Here is a 27,401-nt window from a genome sequence, read left to right as displayed (position 1 = left end):
AGTTCTCTAAACCCACTGTAGAGCAACTCTAAACAAAGAAGACACCTTTGATGTATCACTTTGTATCACTTCAGTCAATGAGATCATATAGTTCACAGAGATTCTGAAAGCCATTTATTGTGTAAAGCAAAACAATCCGTTTGAAAAATGTTTAACATTCATTGTGTGTGTGCGTGTTTTTAAAGTGCACCCAGAGAGTTTAATGTGGGTAGATTCTGTGGAATCTACTGTTATATATGAGTGGCTTAAGCACCTATTTCAGCTATTGGGGGAGGTCAATTGATCTAGATATACAGAATGAGATTAAACAATTTTTCTGTTCAAAAACTGGTCAAATTATACAAAAACAACTATATGCTATCTGGACATCCTAACTCCATCACAGTATGAAATTAACAAAGTTTATTTCTCATTGATTTATCCTCAGCCATCAGCATATCTATGAAACTTTAAATTCATTAATTTCACCAAGACATTTATTTTTACTGTTAGATTAACATTCTTTTAACAATCTAAATTTTCACGTTTAATATATCATTCTCTTGGATGAAAGGGAAAAAATTTTCTTAGATCACATTTATATGTGCCAGGAAGATATCACAGACCATAAAGAAGAATAGATTTTTGATGTTACCACACACAAAAAATCAATGTTGGGGAGGTGACAGATATATTCATTAGACTGATAAAATCTTTCTATAATGTATACATAGATCAGAACATCACATTGTACTCCATAAATATACCCAATTATTGACAATTTAAAATAAATAAAAAAGAAAAATAAATAAATGATTTTTAAATAAAAAAGAGCTTGAAACAAAACTAAATATTGTTATCAACCAAAGAATCTTAACACAGTATGATTACAAAAACAGTACACACTGTTAAACCTATGCAATTCTCTTGGTCTGTAATGGGTGTAACATATTACACTTAGACAAATATTAATTTATATGACTGCTTCAGAATAAGTAAGCTAAAAAACTGAAAGGAAATGATAACAGAAATGTAATCAGATAGGATAGTGAAATTGTTCCTTGCTTCTGTGAAAGAATGAATGTCACATTCTCATGAGTGATACAGCCCTTTCCCAGCTAAGCTTACTTTTTTACTCCAAATTTTCCTCATGGCACTTTTCATTTCTGCATTCTTCAGGGTATAGATTAGTGGGTTCAGCATGGGAGTTATAAAAGTTAAAACTACAGTCATGGATTTATCAATGGGAAAAGTAGAATTGGGCCTTGCATACAAGAAGATACAGGGGACAAAGAATAAAATGACCACAGTGACGTGGGATGCACAGGTGTAGAAAGTTTTTCGTTTCCCTTCCAAACTCTGAGTCTTAAGAGAGTGTAATATGACCCCATAGGAAAGCAGGATAGTGAAGAAGGTGACAGCACAAATCGCTCCTCCATTAGCTACCATAGAAAGTCCAATGACATAGGTATTGGTGCAAGCAAGTTTCAATAAGGGATACAAATCACACAGGAAGTTGTCAATGACATTGGGGCCATAGAAAGGGAGCTGATAAATAAAGAGAAATTGAACCAATGAGTGAAGAAAGCCTCCAATCCAGGCCGCCAACAGCATGAGAACACAGACTCGACGATTCATGGTGATCAAATAATGAAGAGGCTTACAGATGGCCATGTATCGATCATAGGCCATTACCACCAGAAGAATGACTTCAGCACCAGCAAATAAATGATCCATAAAAAGTTGAGCCATACAACCCTGAAAGGAAATGGTCTTTTTCTCAGAGAGCAAGTCAACAATCATTTTGGGAGCAAATGCAGTAGAATAGACTGTATCTATGAATGATAAAGAAGCCAGAAAAAAGTACATGGGGGAACCCAGGGACTGGCTGGCCATGATGGTCACCATGATAAGCAGGTTGCCCATTATTGTCACCATGTAGATGAGTAAGAATGTGACAAATAAAACTTTTTGCCCCTCAGGGTTCTGTGTGAGCCCTAAGAGTATAAATTCAGTCACATTGTTCCTATTTTTCATGTGTTCTTCTGAAGGTGTTGGACTCAGGTGTCGGAGCCTACAAACAAAAGGGTCAATGATAAATTTGAGATTATTTGTCAGAAGCTCCATGTCAAAAATGTGATGTCTTATCAACCACGTTTTCCCTGACCAGGGCCTCACACAGAGCAGCTCATTAGAAAAGAAGTGTTTAGAATATCCTCCCACAATTATCCTTTTCATTTTTACAAATGGGACATGGATGAAGCTGGAAACCATCATTCTCAGCAAACTATCACAAGAACAGAAAACAAAACACTGCATGTTCTCACTCATAAGTGGGAGTTGAACAAGGAGAACACATGGACACAGGGAGGGGAACATCACACACCGGGGCCTGTTGGGGAGTGCGGAGCTAGGGGAGTGATAGCATTAGGAGAAATACGTTATGCAGGTGATGGGTTGATTGGTGCAGCAAATCAGCATGGCACATGTGTACCTATGTAACAAAACTGCACATTCTGCACATGTACTCCAGAACTTAAAGTATAATTTTTAAAAAAGAATTTTAAAAAATACAAATGTATTGCTTTAACCGCAATGATGAGGCTTCATGATTTTAACTGGAAGGTATATGTGAGTGAATATATATGTGAGATAATCTATTACAGATCAAAATAGAGCTGCTTTCTTGAGAACATCCCTTAAAAAGACTGTATTTTTGATATTTATATAGTATTTATCTTTTTTTGAACAGATTTTGTCCTTCCATGATCTATCAAGAAAACAGTCTCATATGTGTTGACTTTACTTATATATTTATGTAAAGTAGTATCCAGTATATGGAGCATAAGATTACAGGCTAATGTTTAGATATTTGCCATTCTGAAACACTCTACTGTGAGCTCCTAGAATCCAGGAATAACTCACTCAAAGAACCAGACACATTGTGAGTGCTCACTAAATGTTTATTAAATTTTATTAAACCAAATTTCAAAGCTCAGAGAGCAAGTATGTGGAAATAAATGTATTAAAATCTTGCCAGCCATGAAAGTCCAATGAAAGCAAAGTTTTATTTGAAAAGAAACTACACACACACACACACACAAATACACACACACACACACACTGAATTTTCATCTATTACATCGTAGGTCATTAGAGGAAAAAAAAACAGGTAATACAAATCAAAGTCGGGGGGCAATGCAGAGACATTTTCCTCACTTTTTGCATTTGTTTAAGACTGATCATGGCTAATTACAGATTAATTTGGAATGTCAAAAATAAAGACTCCAGGCAAAATCATGGTGTAGTAGAAATAATTCTATACTAAAAATCTGAAAATATTAGTTGATTTTGAGCTTAGTCATCTCAGGAAAATCACATCCCAACTTATAATTTCTTACTGGAAATGTAATGATCCTTCCAGATAAATGAGTTTCTGGATTCTTATCATTGACACCTGTATCCTAGACAACATGATGACATTTTTGCTGGTAGACCATTTTTATATAAACTAGGCTTAGTATGTGCTAAAGGTTATTTAATTATTAAAGTAATTGATACATAAGGGTTTTTTCATATTATTAGTTCTTGGATATTGGAATTTATGCCAAATACAAAATATTCATTCTCACTTGAGTAAAATAAATCAAATAATCTGTTGGGCCTTTCAGATGTGATCCAGGCCCAATTTTATGTGTCATATACACAAGTTTGTATTAGCAGGATTATTTTAAATATGCTCTGTGTTAGTGATGATCATTTGTGATAGTCAGGAGATTATTCTATCTATGCATCAAAGCAAGCCAAGACATCTTTAAGGATCAGAGGGAGAGTAAAAGTGTAGACATAAATAAAATAAGAGATAACTTAGTAAAGGCATATGGAAATAAGTAAAGGCCACAAGCTGAATGAAATATTGGTAAGCATTTTGGTTTAGGGAACTGAATTAGTTAAGAACAGAAGAATATCAGATTCCCAGAGCTGTCAATCAGGAGGTGGTCAGAAAGGTAACTCAGCATCAGTATCAGCACTTGCTTCTAGGAATCTTTATACATTTGGGCCAAAGAAAAATAAAAAAAAATCAGATTTTAAACTTTAGGATAGGTCAGTAGGTAAGATTAGCTTCCTTGGAAGTTCCATCTTTGGGGATTCTGATATTTTGTTGCATATATACATAATTAAATAACTTTACTGGCAATTATGAAACTATTCTGCATTTATAATGGAAAATGAGTACTCATAATTTATAGGAGCTATCTGAGCATTCAAGAGATAACTTCCAGTAGGACAGCCTCTCCTGTTGACATTTTGTACTTATAACACTTATTTGTTTATAGCATTTTAAGTACTCAATAGATATTTCACTTATTAAAATGTTCTTAAGAGCATTACCATTATTCTAAACTACTGAAAATTATCACTTTGAATGATTCAAAATTCTGTATTTTATCAATGTATTTTATGAAAAAGTATATATCTGATTGAAACATTTGTAAGATTCTTCAAATTTCTTAACATATTCAATGAGAACAAGTAAATCATTAAGAAATACTCAAAAAAGTGAATCCATGATAGGTATCCCAGAGTAACAATTTTTACAAAATATAAAAACTTGTATTCTGAAAAGTCTACTTCCTAAGTAAATTTATGCACCTACACATACACCTTATTAGAAACGGTAATTTAGTGTCCATGGAAAAAGAGGTTATAAATTTCATTAGGTACAAGATCTACAGAAGCTTAGGGAAAATGCCAACATCAATTTCTGCCTGTAAGTTAATTATGTGAATATGTCCCTATTTTTAGGGTTTTAAAATTGTAGTGAGTAAAACTGGACACATCATGTTATGTACCCAGTTGATCCCCTAATCTATAAAAAGGTACCTCAGATTAAATTAGTTTTAATGATACATGTCAAAGAGCTATGGAGAAAGACAGATGGTGAATTTTCACACAGTAATGTGAATGTTATTTGGGGTATATGCACAAAAGAATAGAAATCAAAGACTGAAACAAATATTTGGACACTGATGTTCATAGCAGAATTATTCACAGTAGCCAAAAAATGGAAACAACTTAAATGCCCGTCAATTAATGAATGAATAAACAAATTGTAGTATATACATACAAGGGGATATTATTCAACCTTAAAAAGCAATGAAATTGTGATAATGCTACAACATTGGTGAACCTTGAAGACATGCTGAGCCAGACACAAAATGACAAATATGTTATGATCTCACTTTTATAAGACACCTAGAATAGTCGTATTCACAGACACAGAAAGTACACCGGTGGATACCAGGGGCTAAGGGGAGAGGGTAAGAAAAAATTATTGTTTGATGCGTATGGAGTTTCAGTTTAGGATGATGAAAAGGTTTTGGAGATGGGCAGTGATGATAATTGCACAACAATGTTTTATGTATATTTCATCACAACAAAAAAAAAACACAGATAAAAGATCAGCACAGAACCAGAACATTTTAAAATACTATATACAAGGTAAAAAGATAAAGAACTATAGTAATCCCTACTATTATTATCAATGTATTAAGATATAAGGTAAATAATTGTTGTATTCTCTAAATTACACAAAGCAATCTAAATGAAGCCATTATAAATAATAAATATAATCATGTTATATTGTTATGTTGTACTATGCAATTTCTGTATTTCAATATGTAATTTAACAATTCTAATTAAAAATTTAGAGAACATTATTGCCATTGTACTTATTCTAATAATATTTTATAAAATGAAGAAAATGTGTAAGATGTCTTATTCTTGGAGGTTCTGGCATAAAATGCTGGAGATTAAGTGATAAAACCTACTTCTTAAGAAAGAGGCATAACTCATTCAAATAAAATCTATTTTATCCCTATCATAATAGCAGTGAAAAATTTTTTGTAAATTTGTTACGTTGGTTTTCTATCTCCTCCCTGGTCACTTGTTCCAAATCCAGGCTTCTGCAGTTTTTTCTTTGGTCCTAGAAGATGACTGCCTAGTTTGTTGAAGATTAGTCAGGATTAAAACCCTGTGAATCCAGGCATGACTGCAAAGAAAAGAAGAGGGCACACGCTCACTAAAGTTGCAAATGCTTTGTCACACAGGGATGTATCTCCTTTTGCCTGAACAAAGAATGATCATCTTCTCCAACTTTCGTAAATATTTTTATTTGGATTATGGGATTATCCAGAGTTGGTTTCGGGAATAAACAGTTGATATGACTGATGAATCATCAAATTGGAAAGATGTAATTGAGAATGTATATATTAAAATTAAAGAAATTTAAAACCTCCCTATTAAGTTTACTGACCTCATTGGTTGAACGAACTTTTTAAAACATTCTTAGTCCATAGTGCACAAAGATAATCTAGAAACTTGGCTTTGTTTTGAATATTTTAAAAGCACTCATATGTTCATATGACTGCTTTAGTATGGTTCATGTCTAGTAAGATAATGGCTTTTATTTTATTTTTGACACTAACATTAATACCTGAGGAGAAATCTTCTCCCAGTTAAGAGAAGATATGACTTAACAATAAACAACAAAATATTTCACTGAGTTGTTCAAACTGTTTGTCCCCACGGCTGCTCATTCCATAGTAATTCACCTAGGAATCATGCCCCAGAGAAAAGAGCCCTTCCACATGATCTTTCCAGGGTATTCTATATTTTTAGAAGTTTCTCCTTGACAATTACTTTGGAATAATTAGGTGCAAAAAAATTGCACTGTAACATCAAAGAGCAAGTGCCTTATTAAAAACAAAGACACAAATTTGCATGAACAAGATTGCTTTGCTTCTGATTAAAAAGTATATACTTGAAATTCTCAACTCTAAGAAGGCACCAGAGTAAAATGGAAAGCTTAAGGCTTTGTGTATGGCAAACATACCTAATGAGAATAGCAAAAGATCATTGATAGTCAACTTACTAAAAGTTTCAATTCAACTCAGATGAGATAACATCCACATATCAAACCCACCTCAGAAATTTCATCCAGAGAGGGGAAAATATTTCTTAAAAAGAAATACAGAAACTAGTAATTAGGAGTTATAATTTTAAAATGATTATTATGAAGTAAGATAAGAAAAAATTAAAATACGGAAATATTTGACACTTGATATTCAGATGTCTTTTATATAATAATGGCAGCTCCTGAAGTCAGAATCTCTCTACATATCCTCAAAAATAACTCAATACATACAGCACAGCAAGTATATAATATCACACATAACTAGGACATTCAGCATAAGTGACACTGAGAATACTATGAAACTCAAATTTCCTTTAAATAGAGAAATAAACATCAAATCCCAGCAGAGAGATCCTCTGCTGATCCAGAGAGAAAGGTGAGGGAACCCTGAAAAGACTATAGAGAACAGTACAGGGAAGTAGGAAGCCTAAGGGAGATGGAGCACAGCCAGAATCACCCACAAAGTGTAAGTCACACTAATTTCAAAATCATTAACGAAAGTGGTTTGATGTCTGATAGAGCAGGATGTTGAGCAGAGGGAAAGAATGAAAATATGCAGGACCTATGATGGTATTCTCCTATTCTCCAAGATGTATCACTTCTGGAGGAGATGAGGATAAGTAGCAAGGAAAGGTACTATTGGGAGACTTCATGGTAAAGAAAAGTAAGTAAGTAAAAAGAGGAAATTAAAGTCCTGAGGAAACAAAGAAGTATGACAAAATCTAAAGGTATCCTAATTCTTCCTTCCTCACTTAAATTTTGTACTATGCCGAGAAAATTATATTTTAAAAGGCACCTATAAACTAGAAATCTTAGAAAACACACCAAAACCTTAACTCTTACTCATCTATACAGAAGACTCACTTCAGGACTTCAAAATGAACAGAAGACAAAAATCAGTGTAACTCCATACAAAGTCCTGATAAGAAGAAACCGCAAAAAGAGAATCACAACAATTCAATTTATGAACCCCTCTGAGAGAAGCAAGAGCCAAGAACATTTACAAAAATGTGTAGGTTGGGTTTCGAAAAAAATAGTTTCTGCTAGATTTTTTTGCAGGATTTGTTGGTGAGTGCTCTAGGGAATAACACCTGTAACAAAACAATGGACAGGGAGAGACATTTACATGAACATAATTGCATCAAAGGCCAGTATTACAGGAAATTTCGAGGTAGGGGTGGCCTCAAAGATGTCCTAATCAAGGTAAACAGGTTGAACCTTTTTACCCTTAATTCAATTTGTAATTTGATGCAGGCAAAGGCAAAGATAACCTGGGATGTAGCATGCCTGACAGGTGTGGATAAGTTTGGTCTCAAAATAAGGAAATTATCAGTTTCAGATTGAAAGGTACTCTGCAAAGCAAATGGGAGATGTTCCTCAAAATGTTAATGCAATAAAAAGTTAAAGAAGTACTAGAAAGCTGTTCAGGATAAAATAAAGTGAAATATCAACTAAATTTAATGTATGACCCCAGATTTGATGCTGAACTCCCCCAAAAAATTCTATAGAAAACATTGGGCCCAGAGTGGAGTCACACACCTGTAGTCCCAGGTACTCTGGAGGTTAGGGCAGGAAGATTGTGAGTTCAAGCTCAGCCATGGCAAAATAGTGATACCCTGACTCCAAAGGAGAAAAAAGTAAAAAGAAAACATTATTGTAGAGATCTTCCACTGCTCTGGTTAGTTGTATTCCTAGGTATTTCATTCTGTTTGTGGCAATTATGAATGAGATTGCATTCTGATTTGGTTCTTAGCTTGATTGTTGCTGGTGCACAGGAATGCTAGTGACTTTTGTACATTGATTTTGTATCCTGAGACTTTGCTGAAGTTGTTTATCAGATCACGGTGTTTTTGGACAAGACTATGGGGCTTTCTAAATACAGAATTATGTTGTCTGCAAACAGGAATAGTTTAAGTTCCTCTCTTCCTATTTTCTTTCACTTATTTCTCTTACCTGATTGCTGTGGCCAGGATTTCCAGTACTATGTTGAAGAGGAGTTGTGGGGGAGGGCATCTTTATCTTGTGCCAGTTTTTAAAGGGAATGAGTCTAGCTGTTGCTCATTCAGTATGATGTTGGTTGTGGGTTTGTCACAGAAGACATTATTTTGAAGTATTAATACATTCCTTCAATGCCTAGTTTATTGAGGTTTTTTAACATAAAGCATTGTTGAATTTTATCAATAGCCTTTTCTGCATCTATTTAAGTTATTATGTTATTTTTGCTTTTAGTTCTATTTATGTGATCAATTACATGTATTGATTTGCATATGTTGAATCAACTTTGCATTCCAGGAATAAAACATACTTGATCGTGGATGATTAGATTTTTGTTGTGCTGTAAGTTTCAGTTTGCTAATATTTTGTTAAGAATTGTTGCATCTATCTTCATCAAAGATATTGTCCTGAAGTTTTCTTTTTATGTTGTGTATCTGCCATGTTTGGGTGTCAGGATAATGCTGGCCTAACAGAATGACTTAGGAAGGAGTCCTTCCTACTCAGTTTTTTGGAATACTTTCCATAGGAATTGTATCACCTTTTCTTTATACATCTAGTAGAATTCAGCTGTAAATCCATCTGGTCCTGAGCTGATTTTTGTTAGTAGGCTTTTTATTACTTATTCAATTTTGGAAGTCATTATTGATCTGTTCAGGAATTTAGTTTCTTCCTGGTTTAGTCTCGGGAGGATTTATGTATTCAGAAATTTATTCATTTCTTCTAGATTTTCTAGTTTCTCTGCATAGAGATGTTTATAGTAGTCTCTGAGGGTTTTTTGTATTTCTATGGGTTCAGTGGTATCATCCTCTTTGTCATTTCTAACTGTGTTTATTTAGATTTTCTATCTTTTCTCTTCATTAGTCTAGCTCTTGGTCTATCTTACTTATTCTTTCAAAAAACAGACTCCTGAATTTGTTAAACTTTTGTAAAATTTTTTGTGTATTAATTTTTCCCAGTTCAGCTTTGATTTTTGTTATTTCTTGACTTTTACTAGCATTGGGGTTGGTTTGCTCTTGCTTCTCTAGTGCCACTAGCTGTGAGGTTGTTAATTTGAAATATTTCTAACTTTTTGATGTGGGCATTTAATGCAATGAACTTCCCTTTTTACCACTGCCTTAAGTGTGTACCAGAGATTTTTAAGTTGTATTTTTTCTAATTAATTTCAAAGATCTTCTTGATTTTTGCCTCAATTTCTTTATTTACTCAAAAGTCATTCAGGAGCAGATTGTTTAATTTCCATGTAATTGTAAGGTTTGTGAAATTTTCTTATTTTTGAGAAAATCTGAAAGCGTGGTTGGTATGATTCCAGTTTTACTGAATTTGCTGAGTATTGTTGTATGTTCAGTTGGGTTGATTTTGGATTTTGTGCCATGTGACGACGAGAAGATTGTATATTCTGCTGTTTTGTGTTGGGGAATTCTATTAGATCCATTTGGTCTAGTGTTGAGTTCAGGTCCTGAATATCTTTGTTAGTGTTCTAATAATCTTATACTGTCAGAGGGATGTTGAAGTTTCCCACTATCGTTGTGTGGGAACCTAAGTCTTTTTGTAGGTCTCTAGAAACTTGCTTAATTTATCTGGGTGCATCATTGTTCCATGCACATATATTTAGAATAGTTAGGTCTTGTTGAATTGAACCCTTTACCATTATGTAATGCCCTTCTTAGTCTTTTTTTATCTTTGTTGGTTTAAAGTCTGTTTTTTTTCTGAAATTAGGATGAGAACCCTTGCTTTTTCTGTTCTCTGTTCGCTTGGTAGATTTTTCTCCATCTCTTAACTTTGAGTCTCTGGGTGTCATCGCATGTGAGATGGAGCTCTTGAATACAGCATACCATTATTGGATCTTAGTTCTTTATCAAGTTTTCCACTCTGTGGCTTTTAATTGGGGCATTTAGCCCATTTACATTCCAAGTTAGTATTGATACGTGTGGATTTGATCTGGTCATTGTGTTGTTAGTTGGTTATTAAGCAGCGCTGTTTGTGTGGTTGCTTTATAGTGTCACTGGTCTGTGTAGTCAAGTGTGTTTTTGTAGTGGCTGTAATAGTCTCTCCATATTTAGTTCTCATTTTAGAATCTCTTGTAAGGCATGTCTGGTGGTAACAAATTTCCTCAGCATATGCTTGTCTGAGAAGATTTTTTTTTCTTTTTCAGTTATGAAGCTTAATTTGGCCAGATTTGAAATTCTTGATTGGAAATTCTTTTCTTAAAAATGCTGAATAGAGACCTCTCTTCTGGCTTGTAGGGTTTCCTGCTGGAAGCTTCACTATCATTGTGACGGAGTTCCCTTTGGAAATGACCTGCCCCTTCTGTATAGTTACCTTTAAAAATGTTTTTTCATTTCAATTTTGGAGAATCTGATTATTATGTGTCTTGGGAATGTTCTTCATGTGTATTATCTCACAGGGGTTCTCTACATTTCCTGAGTTTGAATGTTTCCCTCTCAAGCAACGTTGGCAAAGTTTCATGAAGTACATCCTGAAATATGTTTTCCAAGTTTTTTGCTTTCTCCCTATCTCTTTCAGGGACACCAATGAGTCACAGACTTGGTCTCTTTACATAATCCCAATTTCTGAGAAGTTTTATTTATTTTTTAAATTCTTTTTTTCTTCATTTTTGTCTGAGTGAGTTATTTCAAAGAGCTAGCTTTTGAGTCTGAGATTCTTTCCTCAGCTTTGCTTGTTCTGCTGTTAATAATTGTGATTGCATATGCAATTCTTGTAGTGTGTTTTTCAGTTCTACCAAATCAGTTTTTTTCATAATAGTTATTTCATCTAGCAGCTCCTGTATCATTTTATTATAATCCTTAGATTCCCTGGAATAGATATTAACTTTCTCCTGTATTTCAATGATCTTCCTTCCTATCTGTATTGTGAATTCTATTTCTGTCATTTCAGCCCAATTAAGAATGGTTGTTTGGGAACTAGTGCAGTCATTTGGAGGAAAAAAGCCATTCTGGCTTTTTGAGTTACCAGAGTTACTGTACTGGTTCTTACTCATCTATGTTACCTGCTGTTCCTGTAACTGTGGCATAACTTGAGTACAGTCAGTAGACTTCTTTTCAGGATGTTTTCAGAGGGCCAAGGCTTTGTGCAGGGTCTTTATTTGTAGCTGAATTATTGTCCTTGGTTTCACAAGGGGGCATACTAACAAAGTATTTTTGGTGCTGAATTTTGGGCTGTGATCCAGTAGGTGGCGTTTAAGCAAACTGGCCAGTAGGTCAGCTCTTGCTCAGCCACATGGCTCCTCTGTATTTACTCACAGTTGCAGCCATGCTTCCTCTCAGTGCTCTGAAAGTGTGGGTTCCTCTCCATTGAGTGCTGGCTGCAGATCTTGGCTTGGCACTCCCAGGCTGCACACTGCAGCTCTGGGGCAATCTTGGGCTTTATGTTTCCTCCCCAGCTTGGGGACAACAAGGAAGGGACCTTAGCAGTTGTTGTCACAGAGGATCTTTCACTTGTTTCTCGAGGCTCCACCCAAAGAGATGTGGAGTCACTATCAATCAGTGCAATCAACCCAGGATGAAGTGGCTGTGCTGTGGGCCCAAGCCACGGAGCCTGCCTGGTAATAAATGAGGCACAGACTGGCCCCTTCTCCTTAAGGCACTTGCAACTTGCAGGAGGTGTAGTTAAGACACTCAGTTTCTTTGCTCCTTCCTCAGTCTGAGGGCAGCAAGGGAAGTATTGCTGTAGTGGCAGTGGGAGACAGGCTTTCAGTTGCCTCTGGAAGCTACACTTCAGAGAAATGCAGAGTTGCTTCTACTGGAAATGTTCAACCAGAGTGTGGGATGCTGCACTGCTGGCCTGAACTTGGGGCTCCCCTTGTTAAGGAGCAAGGGTCAAGGACTCCCAGAAAGGTGAGACTGAGCTCCTCTCTGTATGGTGACCGTGGGGTACTGGGAACACAGGTGAAGTCCTCAGGCTCTTTGTTTCTTCCTCAGACTGAGCACAGCAAGGGCACAACTGCTGCTGTGGCAGTGGAAGAGTGGTAATTATTTTCCTCTGGAAGCCCCTCTTCAGGGGATCTCAGAGCCACTACCCCTGCGTGTGCTCAGCCATGGGAGGGGTTACTGATCTTCTGTCTGTAGCCAGAGGCCCTGCCTGGTGAACAGTGGGGCATGGAGGATCACAGGGAAGAGGATCTGGAACCCTCTCCATATGGTGATTGCAGTGTGTTGGAGGTGCCAGTGCAGTGACTAAGACCTTTTATCTTTCCTCAGCCCAAGGGTAGTTAGGCCAGTACCACTGCAGCTGCAATGGCAGAGAGCTTGTGGGTTGTCACTGAGATTTCCTCCCCAGTGAGCTGCAGAGCTGCTTCCAACTGTTCAGGCTGAGACAGGGTCATTGTGCTGGAGTCACATGTTGGGAGGCCCTGACCAGTAAGGGGAAGCAGGATCACTGACCTAGGTGGAAAATGGTCTGGTCACTTTTTCCGTGAGGCTGCTGCATTGTGCTGAGGATCCACCCCAACTCCTAGTCACCACACACCCACCAGAGCCTGAAGGCAACAGTACCAAGGGCTGCAAGAAAGCAAAAATGGTGGCTTGCTTCTCCCTGTGGGAGCTTTTTCTCAGGGAAGTGCAGAGCTCTTTCTAGCCTGAGAACCAAGGAGGGTCAGGGTGTTGGCTAGAGTCACAAGTCAGGAGGTCCTACCCACTGAGGAGAAGGAGGACTGGAGACCAGTGTAAAAAAACAGTCTGGCTGCGTTTTTGTAGGGCCACTATATTGTGCTGGGGATCGACATCTGTCCATAGTCACTGTGTACCCCCCAGAGCCTGCAGGCCAATAGCAAGAGGACGGAGAGAGACCAGAAATGGAGGCTTGCCTCTCTCCGAGGGAGGGAGCTCCGTCGCAGTGAAGGATGGAACTGCTACTAATCTGAGAAACCTGGTGGATTAGATTCCCGTGTCAGTGGGCCTTCTCCTTCCAGGCGCAGTAGAGGTGAAACCTGCAGTCAGTCACTCCTTAGGCCCCTGGATTTGACCCCTTTCCTGGGAGAATGCAAGAGAGCCTGACCTCCCCAATATCCAGAGCTGCCTCCACTCCATTTTGGCAGCAACATACAACATATTTGGATATGTGCCATTGATTAGTGAGTTACCTATAAAGTGGCCAGTTTTGAGTGAATGCAGAAGAATAGAAGATTGTATGAAAGGTCCTTGTTGTATTACAAACTATCCTGAAAGAAAGGTCTTATGACTATGCAGATTCAATTGTACTCAGACATTTTTATGGCAGAAAGGGGTGGTAATATAGGCTTTTGGCAAGCCCCAGTAGGAGGGTCACAGTGCAAACCCCTAGTATTTTTAATGACTCCATGCACTCTTCTTTTGACAAATATTATCCCTTTGGCAAAGCTTCCCAAAGGCTTGCTAACAGGCCTTGATAAAAATCAAATTCAACTATGGAACTCCAAGAGACTATGAGAACACAAAATTTCATTGTAAAGTAGGTATTATTTTAGTCAACAAATTGTAAATATGTATATGTAGAACTGCACTCCATTTTTAAAATGGAAATCATTTATATAAATCTGGGCCCAAGTAGGTTCAGAAGACACAAATAATTTGTTTGAGCATATGACTCAAATTCCCATATTAACTGCTCCTTTTGTTTCATCTTTCTCTCTCATCCATGCGTAAGGTTTCATAAGGAGTAACCTAAAAAAGTTAACAGATTTTTTAAAGGCCAAAATGACTTACGTAGGTGAGTTTACACAATATGCTGACTTCTGGCAGAATATTGTTGCATTAGAGTCAAACAAGGGCATCTTAAAAGGGAGCCATGAATAAAATATCCAAAGTGGACATTACTTCAGGAGTTATATCTGGGTAGGAATATTGCAAAGAAGAGATGACCTGAGGCATAGATCTACTCCATTTATGGCTTGGTCAGCTGGTCAGGAAATTGAAAAGAGCTTGGAAAGAAGAAGATTTAAATGTCAATGACAAAAGGTGTAGAACTCAGTGGATGGAAGACTCAGAATGGGAGCAATATATAAAGATGTTTATGTTCCATATAAATGCCAATCAGACCTCAATGAAAAGACTCTTGATGATCAAATTAACATGATGATCCATTTTAAATGTCAGTGAAGGTCCATTCAAGTCCTCAGGGCTTGCTAAATGATTCCATATACAAATAGGCTCTAACGACAGTTGAATATTATGCATGGGCTCAGTAACATGGATTTGCCCTCACTAAGGTTGATTTGATAACCACTGTAGCAAAATGTTAAGCCTAATATCAGTGAAGGCCATCACAGGGAACCCAATTAAGCACCAATCACCAGGGGACCAGTCAGATATAATGATGTCATATTTATTACATTAGTCCCAGTCAAACACAAAAGAGACAGCGATTTGTTTTCAAAGTAATAGATATATTTTATTTCTATCACTAGTGTACATAGATTCACAGAACTCCTTTTGTTTATTGTCGTGAAATTGAATCCAATATTGCCTCTAATGAAGAAAGCTACCTTGCAGCAATGCAATGGGCTCGTATTTATAAACTTCACTGATCTCACAGCTTTCATCATAATCCGGAAGCACCTGACATGATAAAATGATGAAGTAGGCTGCTGAGGGTTCTATGACAGTGTCATCTGGGAGAAAAGAGAGAATACAAAACAACATTGGTTTGCTATGCTACAGCATGTAATATAGTCTTAAGCCAAGAGTTACACCTCAATCAAGACCATCTCTCCTGTAGTCAGAATGAACAAGTCTTTGAACCAACTGTGGAGGTCAGGATGGTGCTTGTCATTACACCTAATCTATATAGTAACCCACTTAAGGTATTTTTTATTCAGGTTCTTGGAAGTTTCTGTCTGGTTTGCTTGAAAACTCAGGGCCCAAAGATGGAATGCTTCTACTAATGAATACAGTCATTGCTCTTTTAAAATTTAAATGAGAACTGTCACATGATCAGGTTGAGTTCCCTGCGCTGACCAAACATGCAGCTCATTGTACTGAGCTGAGCACTTCATCCTTATTAACTAAGGGAAGCTGGGTTGCTGCACACAAATGAAGACACGGGAGACTAAGTCTGCACCCTCCTATTACTGCCATGCCTGCTAAAGAACAATGAGTAGAGGCAAACTAATAAAATATTTACAAATTTGAATCCTATGGTAATGAATGTTTGAAATATGCAGCTGGGTTAAATACTCCAATCAGCTGAGGAACTGGCAAAAAGTAAAAGGAATATAAAATGGAAGGTGGAAGAGGAAGTAATCATTATTAACATGACAAGCCTAAAAAGCTTGGACTGAAGCCTGTGTTTTATTTTTGGTAATAGTTTCACTAGCCATTTCTCTTTTATTTCTCCTCCCCGTTACTCTAAATAATAGCACTGGCGGTTCATATTTCAATTTGGTTTGAGGTGGGAGTATGTATAATTTGAAATCAATTCATGATAGGGAAGGTGAAGGGATTTTGTATGTTCCTTGTGTTTGGGACAGAGTTTTACTTCCTGGCCAAAAGCCAAAAGTGGATGGTGGGAGCAAAAAAGGATGAATTGTTATGGATATACTACATTTTCTTCTGCAGATCCACTTCTAATGTTTCCACTGCGTTTTCAGCTCTAGGAAGCTAACTCATGCAAAGCACTTTTCCTTGTGGGTCATGGTTTGGAAATTTCCAGTCTCTTTAACTAAGCCATATCTCCTTACCAGTGACCTCTCCTCCTCTGCTACAGCTATCACCATCTGAAACAAATCTCTCCTTTGCCCCTTCAGAGCCAGGGATGGTCATGATTTCCCACTATTGCTAGCCCTGGGTATTTTACCATTTTTTTTTAAGTGATTAACTCTGCAAACAATTCGTAAATAGTCTTCAGCTGTTCCTCTGAAGAGTGGTGTCTGTTCCTGTCAGGATACTGAAATATAGGTGGGGGTGACAATTTTTAATGAGCACATTTTTAAAGGAAATACCACAGGCATCCCCATTGAAGCTAAAATTCAATCAAGTTTTCCTCTATCCAATTATTATCTCATTTTTATACCAATTAACACGCACTAATATAATAAGGAGAAATATAATATAAAATATTAGAAAGACAAATTCTTAAAATGATATTTTTGTCTAGCAAATCCAAAAGTGTTAACTAAAAATCTATTACATTAAATAAGAGAGTTCAGTACAGTGCCTGAATTCAAGATTCAACTTTCTTGAATATAAGACATAATGATTATCTAGAAGATATGATGTGGAAAGGATACCTTTCATTCATGTAACCCAAATTACAAAACATAATCAGAAACAAAAAATGTGAAGACTAATGTGAAAACAACAAACAAACAAAAAAGAATTAGTGAGGAATCTCAGCAACCTAAATAAATAAATGCAGACACTTTTCATGTTGTCAGATAGAATGATTTAATGTATTCAAGATTTCAATTATTTTCCAGATTAATTATATATTTAATATACTCTCAGTCAACAGCCTCAGCAATTTCTGCAATCTTGTAAGATTACTCAAATATTAATGTTGAAAAATTTTGTTTAATAAGAGTATTCAATGATAGGCCTATTATCAGATATAAAAAAATCTATTTACATGAACTAAAATAGTGGGATACTGGCTTAGGAATAATCATTCAATCAAAAGAGATACTTTCCACATAGATATATAAATATTTGGACATTAAGTATGACAAACAGGGCATACTAGATTAGGAAACGAGTTTGAACTTTTTTATTCATGTGTTTTAAAAATTGGTTTTAGGGCAAATGAAAACCATTTGAAAAATAGTTTTAAATCTTTATACATATGTACACACAAAGAAACACATGTATACACAAATATTATCTTTTTCTCTAAAATCTCCCCATACACATAAATATATGTACACTGAAAGCTTTAAATAAGAAAAAAAATTAAGTGAGCTAGAAGAAAATATTTATGAATTGTTAAGTAATCTTTAATTAGAAAACACAAAATTATAATAAAATATGATTGACAAATATCATTGAAATAAAAAGTATAACCCTTTGACAATATAAAAACTAGAAAAATTTTTTTTGTTTAATTTACAAATTTTTGTCAATAAAAAGATTTTCAGCATGCCAATGAAATTAAAGTATGCGAAAATTAAATTCATAAAAGGAGTATCAATGGTAAACTATCTCCCTATTAACAAAATGAATATAACTTGTTAATTTAAAGTGATACCAGTTTGCTTACATAATGCAGCTCACAAATATTAGTAAAATCTATGTTCAGTAAGGCTGTTGTGAACAGCAACAAAAATGTATAAGAGAAATTCATTAAAAGATATGAAAGGACTTTTTATAAAATTTTTCAAAATTGAAGATCATTAAAAAAGATGTCAATACAAACTTGTGTTATATTTATGAGTAGGAAGATTCAATACTACAAAGATGTCAGTTCTTCCCAAACTTATTGACAGCTTCAATGCAATTTCAATAAAAATCCCAACAGATTTTTTAAAACATGACAAGCTGTATATAAACATGAACCAGATGTATATGGAGAAACAAAGGACCAAGAAAGATAAATCAATTAATTTTAAGAAAAGGCAAATGTTATGAGATTCCCTCTCAGATTTAAACAGTTATTATTCAGTTATGACAATAAACAAGGTTAGAAATAAATGAATTAGTTGACCAGAATAAAGTAGAACTAGACTCAAACATAGATGAAAACCTGTTGTGTGAAAGGATTGACTGATAAATGATGCTTAGACAGCCAAGTATCTACATTAAGAGAATAATGAAACTGAATATGTATTTCACAATGTACATAAAAATTAATATTCTGTGAATTAAAATTGAAAATTAAAAATTGCACAATTTTACAATCTTTAGAAAACAATATAGAATGATATTTTCCTGGCCATATGACAGAGAAGAACTTCTTAAGTAAAATATAGAAATGCTAACTATACACATAAAGACAGAAATTTTACTACATTAAGAAGTTTCTATTCTCAAAATATACTACAAATGTATAGTAATCAAAAGAGCATGGTTCCATAGACCAATGGAAAAAAGCAGAGAGCCCAGAACTAAATCAGCCATATAGTCAATTGGTTTTTGATAAATGTGCCTAGAACACAAAAAAGAAAAAAGACAGTACCTTCAATAATTGGCATTGGGACACCTAGCTAGCCACATGCAGAAGAATGAAATTAGACCCTTATCTCATATTATGTACAAAAGTCAACTCAAAATGGAATAAAGAAAATAAAGACTTAACTGTGGTAAGACCTGAAACTATAAAACTGTTAGAAGTAAACAGTGGGAAATCTCCATGATATTGGTCTGGACAATGATTTTTTGGATATGCACAGGCAACCAAAAGCACAAAGATAAATGGGATTACATTGAACTAAAAACCTTCTGTAAAGAAAGGAAACAATTAACAGTGTGGAAAGACAACCTACAGAATAGAAGAAACATATTTGCAAACTGTATATCTGATAAGGGCTTAATATCCAAAATACATAAGGAATTTAAACAACTCAATAGAAAGAAAAATAGTGCAAATATAAAATAGGCAAAGGATCTTGTATTGGTTGTCATGCTCCTGATAAAGACATACCTGAGACTGGGAAATTTACAAAAGAAAGAAGTTTAATGGACTTATAGTTCCACATGGCTGTGGAGGCATCACAATCATGGTAGAAAGCAAGGAGGTGCAAGTCATGTCTTATATGAATGGCAGCAGCCAAGGAGAGAGAGCTTGTCCAGGGGAACTCCTCTTTATAAAACCATCAGAACTCATGAGACTTATTCACTATCACAAGAACACCACAGAAAAGACTTGCCAGCATGATTCAATTACCTCCCACTGGGTCCCTCTCACAACACATGGGAATTCAATATGAAATTTGAGTGGAGACACAGCCAAACCATATCATTCCACCCATAGCCCCTCCTATATCTCATCTTTTCATATTTCAAAATCAATCTTGCCTTCCCAACAGTCTCCCAAAGTCTTAACTCATTTCAGCATCAACTCAAAGTTCACAGTCTAAAGTCTCATTTGAGACAAGGCAAGTCCCTTCCACCTATGAGCCTGTAAAATCAAAAGCAAATTAGTTACTTTTGAGATATTTCTGCGATACTTCTGGGGTACAGGCCTTGGGTAATACAGCCATTCCAAATGGGAGAAATTGGCCAAATCAAAGGGGCTACACAGCCAATGCAAGTCCGAAATCCAGCAGGGCAGTCAAATCTTACAGCTCCAAAATGATCATCTCTTTTGACTCCATGTCTCACATCCAGGTCATGCTGATGCAAGAGGTGGGTTACCATGTTCTTGGGCAGCTCCACCATGTGGTTTTGCCCTCTTCTCACAGTTCCAAAGCTCCCCTATGCAGGGACTCTGTGTCAGGGTTCCAACCCCACATTTTCCTTCTACCCTGCCCTAGCCAAGGTACTCCATGAGTGCCCCAGCCCTGCAGCAAACTTCTGCCTGGACATCCAGACGTTTCCATTCATTCTCTGAAATCTAGGCAGAGGTTGCCAAACCCCAATTCTTGACTTCTGTGCACCTACAGGCTCAATGCCATGTGGAAGCTGCCAAGGCTTAGGGCTTGCACCCTCTGAAAACATGGTCTGAACTGTACCTTGGCCCCTTTTAGTCACAGCTGGAGCAGCTGAGATGCAGGGCACAAAGTCCCTAGACTGCACACACCAGAGGAACCCTGGGCCAGGCCGATGAAAACTTTTTTTTTCTTCTAAGCCTCCAGGCCTGTGTTGGGAGGGGCTGCTGCAGAGTTCTCTGATATGCCTAGGAGACATTTTCTACAGTGTCTTGATGATTAACATTTGGCTTGTGACTTATGCAAATTTCTGCAGCTGGTTTAAATTTCTTCTTGGAAAATGGAATTTTCTTTTCTATCACTATTGTACAGAAAGGCTGCAAATTTCTTTTCTATCACTATTGTAAGGCGGCAAATTTTCCAAACTTTTATGCTCTGCTTCCCTTATAAAACTATTGCTTTCAACATCACCCAAGTCATCCTTTGAATGCTTTGCAGATTAAAAATTTCTTCTGCCAGATACCAGATACCATAAATCATCTCTCTCAAATTCACAGTTCCACAGATCTCTAGGGCAGGTGCAAAATGCCACCAGTGTCTTTGCTAAAATGTAACAAGAGTCACCTTTGCTCCAGTTCCCAAGAAGTTCCTCATCTCCATCTGAGACCACCTCAGCCTGGATTTCATTGTCTACACCATTATCAGCATCTTGGTCAAAGCCATTCAACAAGTCTCTAGAGAGTTTTAAACTTTCCCATGTTTTTCTGTCTTTTTCTGAGCCCTCCAAACTGTCCCAACCTCTTCCTGTTACCCAGTTCCAAAGTCACTTCCTTATTTTCGGGTATCTTTTCAGCAGTGCCCCACTCTCGGTACTAATTTACTGTATTAGTTTATTTTCACACTGCTGATAAAGATGTACCCAAGACTGGGCAATTTACAAAAGAAAGAGGTTTAATAGACTTACAGTTCCACATAACTATGGAGGCCTCCCAGTCATGGCAAAAGGCAACTAGGAACAAGAGATGTCTTATATGAATGGCAGCAGACAAGCTTTCTGACAGCTTGTGCAGGGAAAGTCCTCTTTATAAAACCATCAGATCTCATGAGACTTACTCACCATCATGGGAACAGCAGGAGAAAGACTTGCCCCCATGATTCAATTACCTTCCACCAGGTCCCTCCTACAACACGTGGGAATTCAAGATGAGATCTGAGTAGGGACACAGCCAAACCATATCAGATTTGAGTAAGCATTTCTCTAAACACGACATAAAAATGACCAATATGTGTATAAAAATGCTCAAAATCACTAATCATCAGAGGAATGCAAAATAAAACCACAATTAAATGTTATCTCACACCTATTAGACTGGCTATTATCAAAAAGACAAATGACAACAAGTGTTGGTGAGGATGTGGAGAACAGAGAACCCTTGCACACTGTTACTAGTAATGTAAATTAGTACAGCTATTATGGAAAACAGCATGAAGCGTTCTCAAAAATTAAAGCTATCATATGACCCAGCCATCCCATTGCTAGGTATATATTATTTTTTAAAAAGAAAATCACTATGGTGGGCGCACTGGTTCACACCTGTAATTCCAGCACTCTAGGGGGCTGTGGCAGGCGGATCACTTGAGGTCAGGTGTTCCAGATCAGCCTGGCCAACTTGGCCAAATTCCATCTTTACTAAAAATGCAAACAAAAATTAGTCAGGTGTGCTGCTACATGCCTGTAATCCCAGCTACATGGGAGGCTGAAGCAGGAGCATTGTTTGAACCCAGGAGGCAGAGGTTGCAGTGAGTTGAAGTCACGCCATTGCACTCCAGCCTGGATGGCAAGAGTGAAACTCAGTCTCAAATTAAAAACAAAGAAAAATTAAATTAAAAACTCAGTCTCAAATTAAAAACTGAGAAAAATAAAGAAAATCAGTATGTCAAAGAGATATCTGCACAACTACATTCATTGCAGCATTATTCACAATAGCCAAGATACAGAATCAACTGAAGTGTCCACCGGTGGATGAATGGATAAAGAAAATGTGGTACATATACACAATGAATACTATTTAACCTTTAAAAGGAAGGAAATCTTGTCATTTGTGGCAATGTGGATGAAACTGGAGGACATTGCATTAAGCGATAACCCAGGCATAGGAAGACAAATATCACATAATCTCACTTATATGTGAAATCCAAAAAAGTTGAACTAATAACAGTAGAAAGTAGAATAGTGGTTACCAGGTGTGTTGGGGAGATTTTGGTCAAAGAATACAAAATTTCAATTGTATAGAAGGAATGAATTCAAGAGATCTATTGTACAACATGGTGACTATAGTTAGTAACAACCTATTCTTGAAAATTGCTAAGACAGTAGATTTTAAGTGTTTTCATCACAAAAATGTGATGACTATGTAAGGCAATGCATATGCTAAATAGCTCAATTTAATCCTTCCCCAATGTATACATGTTTTAAGACAACATATTGTATATAATAAATACATGCAATTTTTGTTTGTTTAATAAATAAAGAAAAAATGAAATCATGAGGCTTTATTCATCAAATGAAATGAGAAGTGTAAAAAAGGAAATCATAAACTGAGAAAATGTTTGCAATACATATAAACAATAAGGATTCAATACACAGGTTTCCTAAAGAAGTCCAATAAATTAAAAATAATAGAAAACAACCAGTAGAAAAGTTGGTAAGATATATAAATACACATTTCATAGAAAATTAGAAAAAAATGAGATTCAATAAACACGTTAAGAATATACTCAACTTCAGTGGCAATAAAGACTGCAAATTAAAACCACAATGAACTTACAGCCTTAAAGCTATTACATTAGCAAAAATATCAAACATCTCACTATAGTGAGGTGTTGGTAAGGATGTAGAGCAATGGAACTGTTATGCACTGTTGGTAGAAGTAACTTAACTGGTTAAGGAGGTGATTAATAATACATTAGAAAAAAATGCAGTAATCTGTAAAAGTGTATAAGCATTATTTTTAACACAAAATAATTTTTTCAGGATGTCCATAGCAGCATATTGTGCAACATGAATTAAAAAAAAAACATAAACACTGCAAATGGCCTCTGATTGAACTGATGCATAATTGGTGGTATATTCACACATGGAATAATATACAGCAGGGAAAATTAAGAGACTAAAGCAACATACAGTAATATAATCAAATCTTAGAATGTTTACATTGTGAAAGAAAGTAAAATTCAGAAAGCTATGGACAATATAATTTTAATAAAGGCAAGGAATATGAAAATCTAAACAATACCTTTTAAGGAAAAGTACATATGTAGTTAAACTATTTTAACTATGATTAACAAAAACTTTAGTGTTTGGTTTATCCCTGGGGAGAAAAAGAGGAATGGCATCAGGGTGGTAGACACAGGTAGTTTCAATTACATTGATAATATTCTGAATTTCACATATCATTTGATGTGCATACAAATTATAAAATTTTCAAGTAATTTAAGTTATAAAATATGTTTTCATTTAGAAAAGTAAATTCTTGTACATGAGGTCTCTAGACTTGCTCATTCTTCATTTCTTCTTCTGTTACATTATATCCTCTGACTAATGTACAACATGAGGACTATAGGTAATAAAATTTTACTGTATTTGGTATTCATGCTAAAAGAGTAGATGTTATCTGCTTTTCCACAAAAAGTGAGTATTTTAGATGATGCATATATTAATTTGCTTCACAACAGTAACCTTTTTACTCTCTACATGTATCCCATAACATCATGTTGTATATTCAACATACAAAAAAATTAATTTTAAAAAACTAACTCTTACAAAGCATAGATAATGTTCTATATTATAATGAAAACAATTCAACCTTCTTGTTTTCTAATGTCCTAAGGTGGCTGCACACTGAGAAAAACTTGTTTTTTATCATGAAATTGAAAACCAAAATTTTGCTTACACAACAAATCTATTTAAGTCTATTAGCAGTTTAAATTAAATACAACATTTAGAAAACATGTTGCTTATGCTAAATAGCACTTTTCCTTATCCATATTTTCAGCATCATGAATATAAGAAGCTTTGCCTTTTCTTCAGAGAGTGGCAAAAAAGCACATGAGAACAAGCAAGGAAAATCATAAAAATGTGTTTATAACTTGAATTAGTATGATTCTAAAAACTAAAGTATTTTTTTCCTGCAGTAAAGAACTAGCATCTGTTTTCATCATTATCTACATTACATCTTACAAAATTGGTCACTAAGAGTGCCTTTTTTTTTTTTTTTTTGATGCAGTCTCACTCTGTCACACAGGCTGAAGTGCCGTGGCACAATCTTGCCTCACTGAAAGCTCCACCTCCCGGGTTCAAGCAGTTCTCTGCCTCAGCCTCCCAAATAGCTGGGATTACAGATGCCTGCCACCAATCCCCAGTAATTTTTGTATTTTTAGTACAGATGGGGTTTCATCATCGTGGCTGGGCTGGTCTTGAACTCCTAACCTTGTGATCCACCTGCCTCGGCCTCCCAAAGACCTACGATTGCAAGTGTGAGCCACTGCACCCAGCCAATCCTGTCTTTCATTAAAGACAATATCATCTGTCATCCAAATATCCTGAACTGGAAATGCATAGACATGACCTGCGGAATGGAAGCAACCTTAAAACAAAATTAATAACACAGAAAACTGCTTTACTAATAGAATAATAAAAAATAAGATTTAAAAACAACTCTCTTTGCCCCAGAAATTTGTTTTAAGTATTAGCCAAATTGCTTTCTCATGAATTTGGGTAAAAGTACATCTACAGAAATGGCTTGTGTTTTCTCTTTTGAAAATAATCAATAACTTTAAGTCCTATTTCAATATAAACTGAGAAAAATAAAGTTACAAGGTGAGCTTGGTTTTATTTTTACTTGTACCAAGACCTTTTATTCAGTACCTGTGATTTTATTCATTCTCCAAATTTCTCTATTAGATTTATTCTAGTCTCAGTGGATAATTTATACTACTTTTCTGATGGCTTTATGTAGATAGAGAGAAGCATCCCTACAGAATCTGTTGAATTGACTGCAGTATTTTACTGCCTATTTGTTGCCTTAGAACTGGAACAAATATGTTCAGTGTGGGAGATACTCTTTTTCTAACTATACTTAACTTTTCACACCAGAGATTTTTCATAGCATTTTTCATCTCTGATTTTCTCAACGAGTATATTAAAGGATTCAACATGAGTGTGATAATTGTATAAAACACAGTCATGAATTTATCAAAGGGAAAGTTGGAAACGGGTCTAACATACATAAAAATACAGGGAACAAAAAGAGGGCAACCACAATGATGTGGGAGATGCCGGTAGACAGGGCTTTATGCCTCCCTTCCTGACTGTAAGTTTTAAGGAAGTTTAGGATGACTCCACAGGAGATTAGCAGAAAGGGAAAGATGACCATACAAATTATTCCATCATTGGCAACCACAGTGAGTCCTATAAAGTAGGTGTCAAGGCACACCAGTTCCAATAATGGGTACATGTCACAGACAAAGTGGTCAATAACCTTTGGGCCACAGAATGGTAGACTGTACAGAAAGACAATTTGAACCACAGAGTGCACAAAACCTCCAATCATGGCTACCACCAGCAGAAGGATGCAAACCAGTCGATTCATGATGTTCAAATAGTGCAGTGGCTTAGAGATGGCCACATAGCGATCATAGGCCATCACCACCAAAAGGAAGACCTCTGCACCACCAAGTAAGTGTTCTATGAAGAGCTGACCCATGCAAGCTGACAAGGAAATAGTGATTTTATCACAGAGTAAGTCTATCATCAATTTGGGTGACATGGCAGTGGAATATATGGCATCCATAAGTGACAAGTAGGCAAGGAAGAAGTACATTAGGGAGCCCAAGGAGGGGCTGCCAATAGTAGTCACCCAAATGAGGAGGTTTCCCACCATTGTCACAACGTATATGAGTAAAAACATGACAAATAATGCTTTTTTTACATCAGGATCCTGAGTGAGGCCCAGGAGGACAAATTCTGTAACATTGCTGCTTGGTCTCATTTACTCTTCTTTCAAGCTTATATCAGAAATGAGAGCTCAGGAGAACAGGGACTGTAATGAAATAGTGAAGAGAAAAATAAATACATCCATTATGTCACAGAGCACATCTACATCGTTATATCTTCCACGGTCATTTATACTAAATAAACGTTTACTAAGTCTCTATTGAGTTCCTCATCCAAACTGTCCAATAGGCCTTCCCTTGAAAATTCTATATCCCTCAGAAGATTTTGTTTTCAGCCAACAGGTAAATGATCTAACTCTAAGTCTTAGTGGGTATTCTGTACAGGAAAATAGTTAAAAGTGCAACTATCATTCATACTTTAATAACTTCTTATTTAAAACATATTACTTTTTTGCACCCCAATCAGCTTTGATGGACAGGGAACTGTTTCCCACTCTCAAGAAACTTACTCTTATAAACTTGTTATGAGTTAATGAGTGCAGCACACCAACATGGCACATGTATACATATGTAGCTAACCTGCACGTTGTGCACATGTACCCTGAAACTTAAAGTATAATAAAAAAAGTTATAAACTTGCAATAACTAAATTAGCATAGATTCAGTCCTTCACATTTGTAGTAGTTGCAGGGACTTTACAATATGACCTGTGTAGCAACAAAATTAACCATCTTCTGAAATATCTCACATAGTACTATAACATTCCACTGTTAAACATTCAGACCTCCATGTCTCAAAAAAAATAAACAGTTTTCTTTAATCTCTCATTAAATTTCAAGAGACTGGACTTTTACCAGTATAAATAACCACGAAATCTCTGACTGTTCGAGTTCTAGGGAGTTGCAATTCTTTCCATTACATCCTTGCCTATACCACAATCCAAACACATTTACTATTCTAATTTCAGCATAGTTTAAACTGAAC

The 27,401-nt window shown here is 36.0% G+C and overlaps 2 protein-coding genes across 2 annotated transcripts; both read right to left on the bottom strand.

Annotated features, from left to right (window-relative positions):
- Nucleotides 1-448: 448 nt before the first annotated feature.
- Nucleotides 449-2,031, bottom strand: LOC100981041 (olfactory receptor 4A15). Its single transcript, XM_003811916.3, has one exon. The coding sequence runs from the start codon at nucleotides 2,014-2,016 to the stop codon at nucleotides 1,072-1,074; it is 945 nt and encodes a 314-aa protein (XP_003811964.2). The 5' UTR covers nucleotides 2,017-2,031; the 3' UTR covers nucleotides 449-1,071.
- Nucleotides 2,032-25,527: 23,496 nt separating this feature from the next.
- On the bottom strand, nucleotides 25,528-26,512 carry LOC100980717 (olfactory receptor 4A16-like). Its single transcript, XM_008964308.4, is given in 3 exon segments — nucleotides 25,528-25,553; nucleotides 25,556-25,771; nucleotides 25,774-26,512. Coding segments are annotated over 3 exon segments (981 nt in total).
- Nucleotides 26,513-27,401: the final 889 nt, after the last annotated feature.

Source organism: Pan paniscus, chromosome 9 (genome assembly GCF_029289425.2).
Source record: "Pan paniscus chromosome 9, NHGRI_mPanPan1-v2.0_pri, whole genome shotgun sequence".
In the NCBI taxonomy this organism is placed as follows: domain Eukaryota; kingdom Metazoa; phylum Chordata; class Mammalia; order Primates; family Hominidae; genus Pan; species Pan paniscus.
This window is presented reverse-complemented; position numbering and strand designations above follow the sequence as displayed.

Excerpts from the sequence above, each read along its gene's own strand:
- LOC100981041 (XM_003811916.3), bottom strand. The coding sequence starts at position 2,016 with ATGAAAAATAGGAACAATGTGACTGAATTTATACTCTTAGGGCTCACA.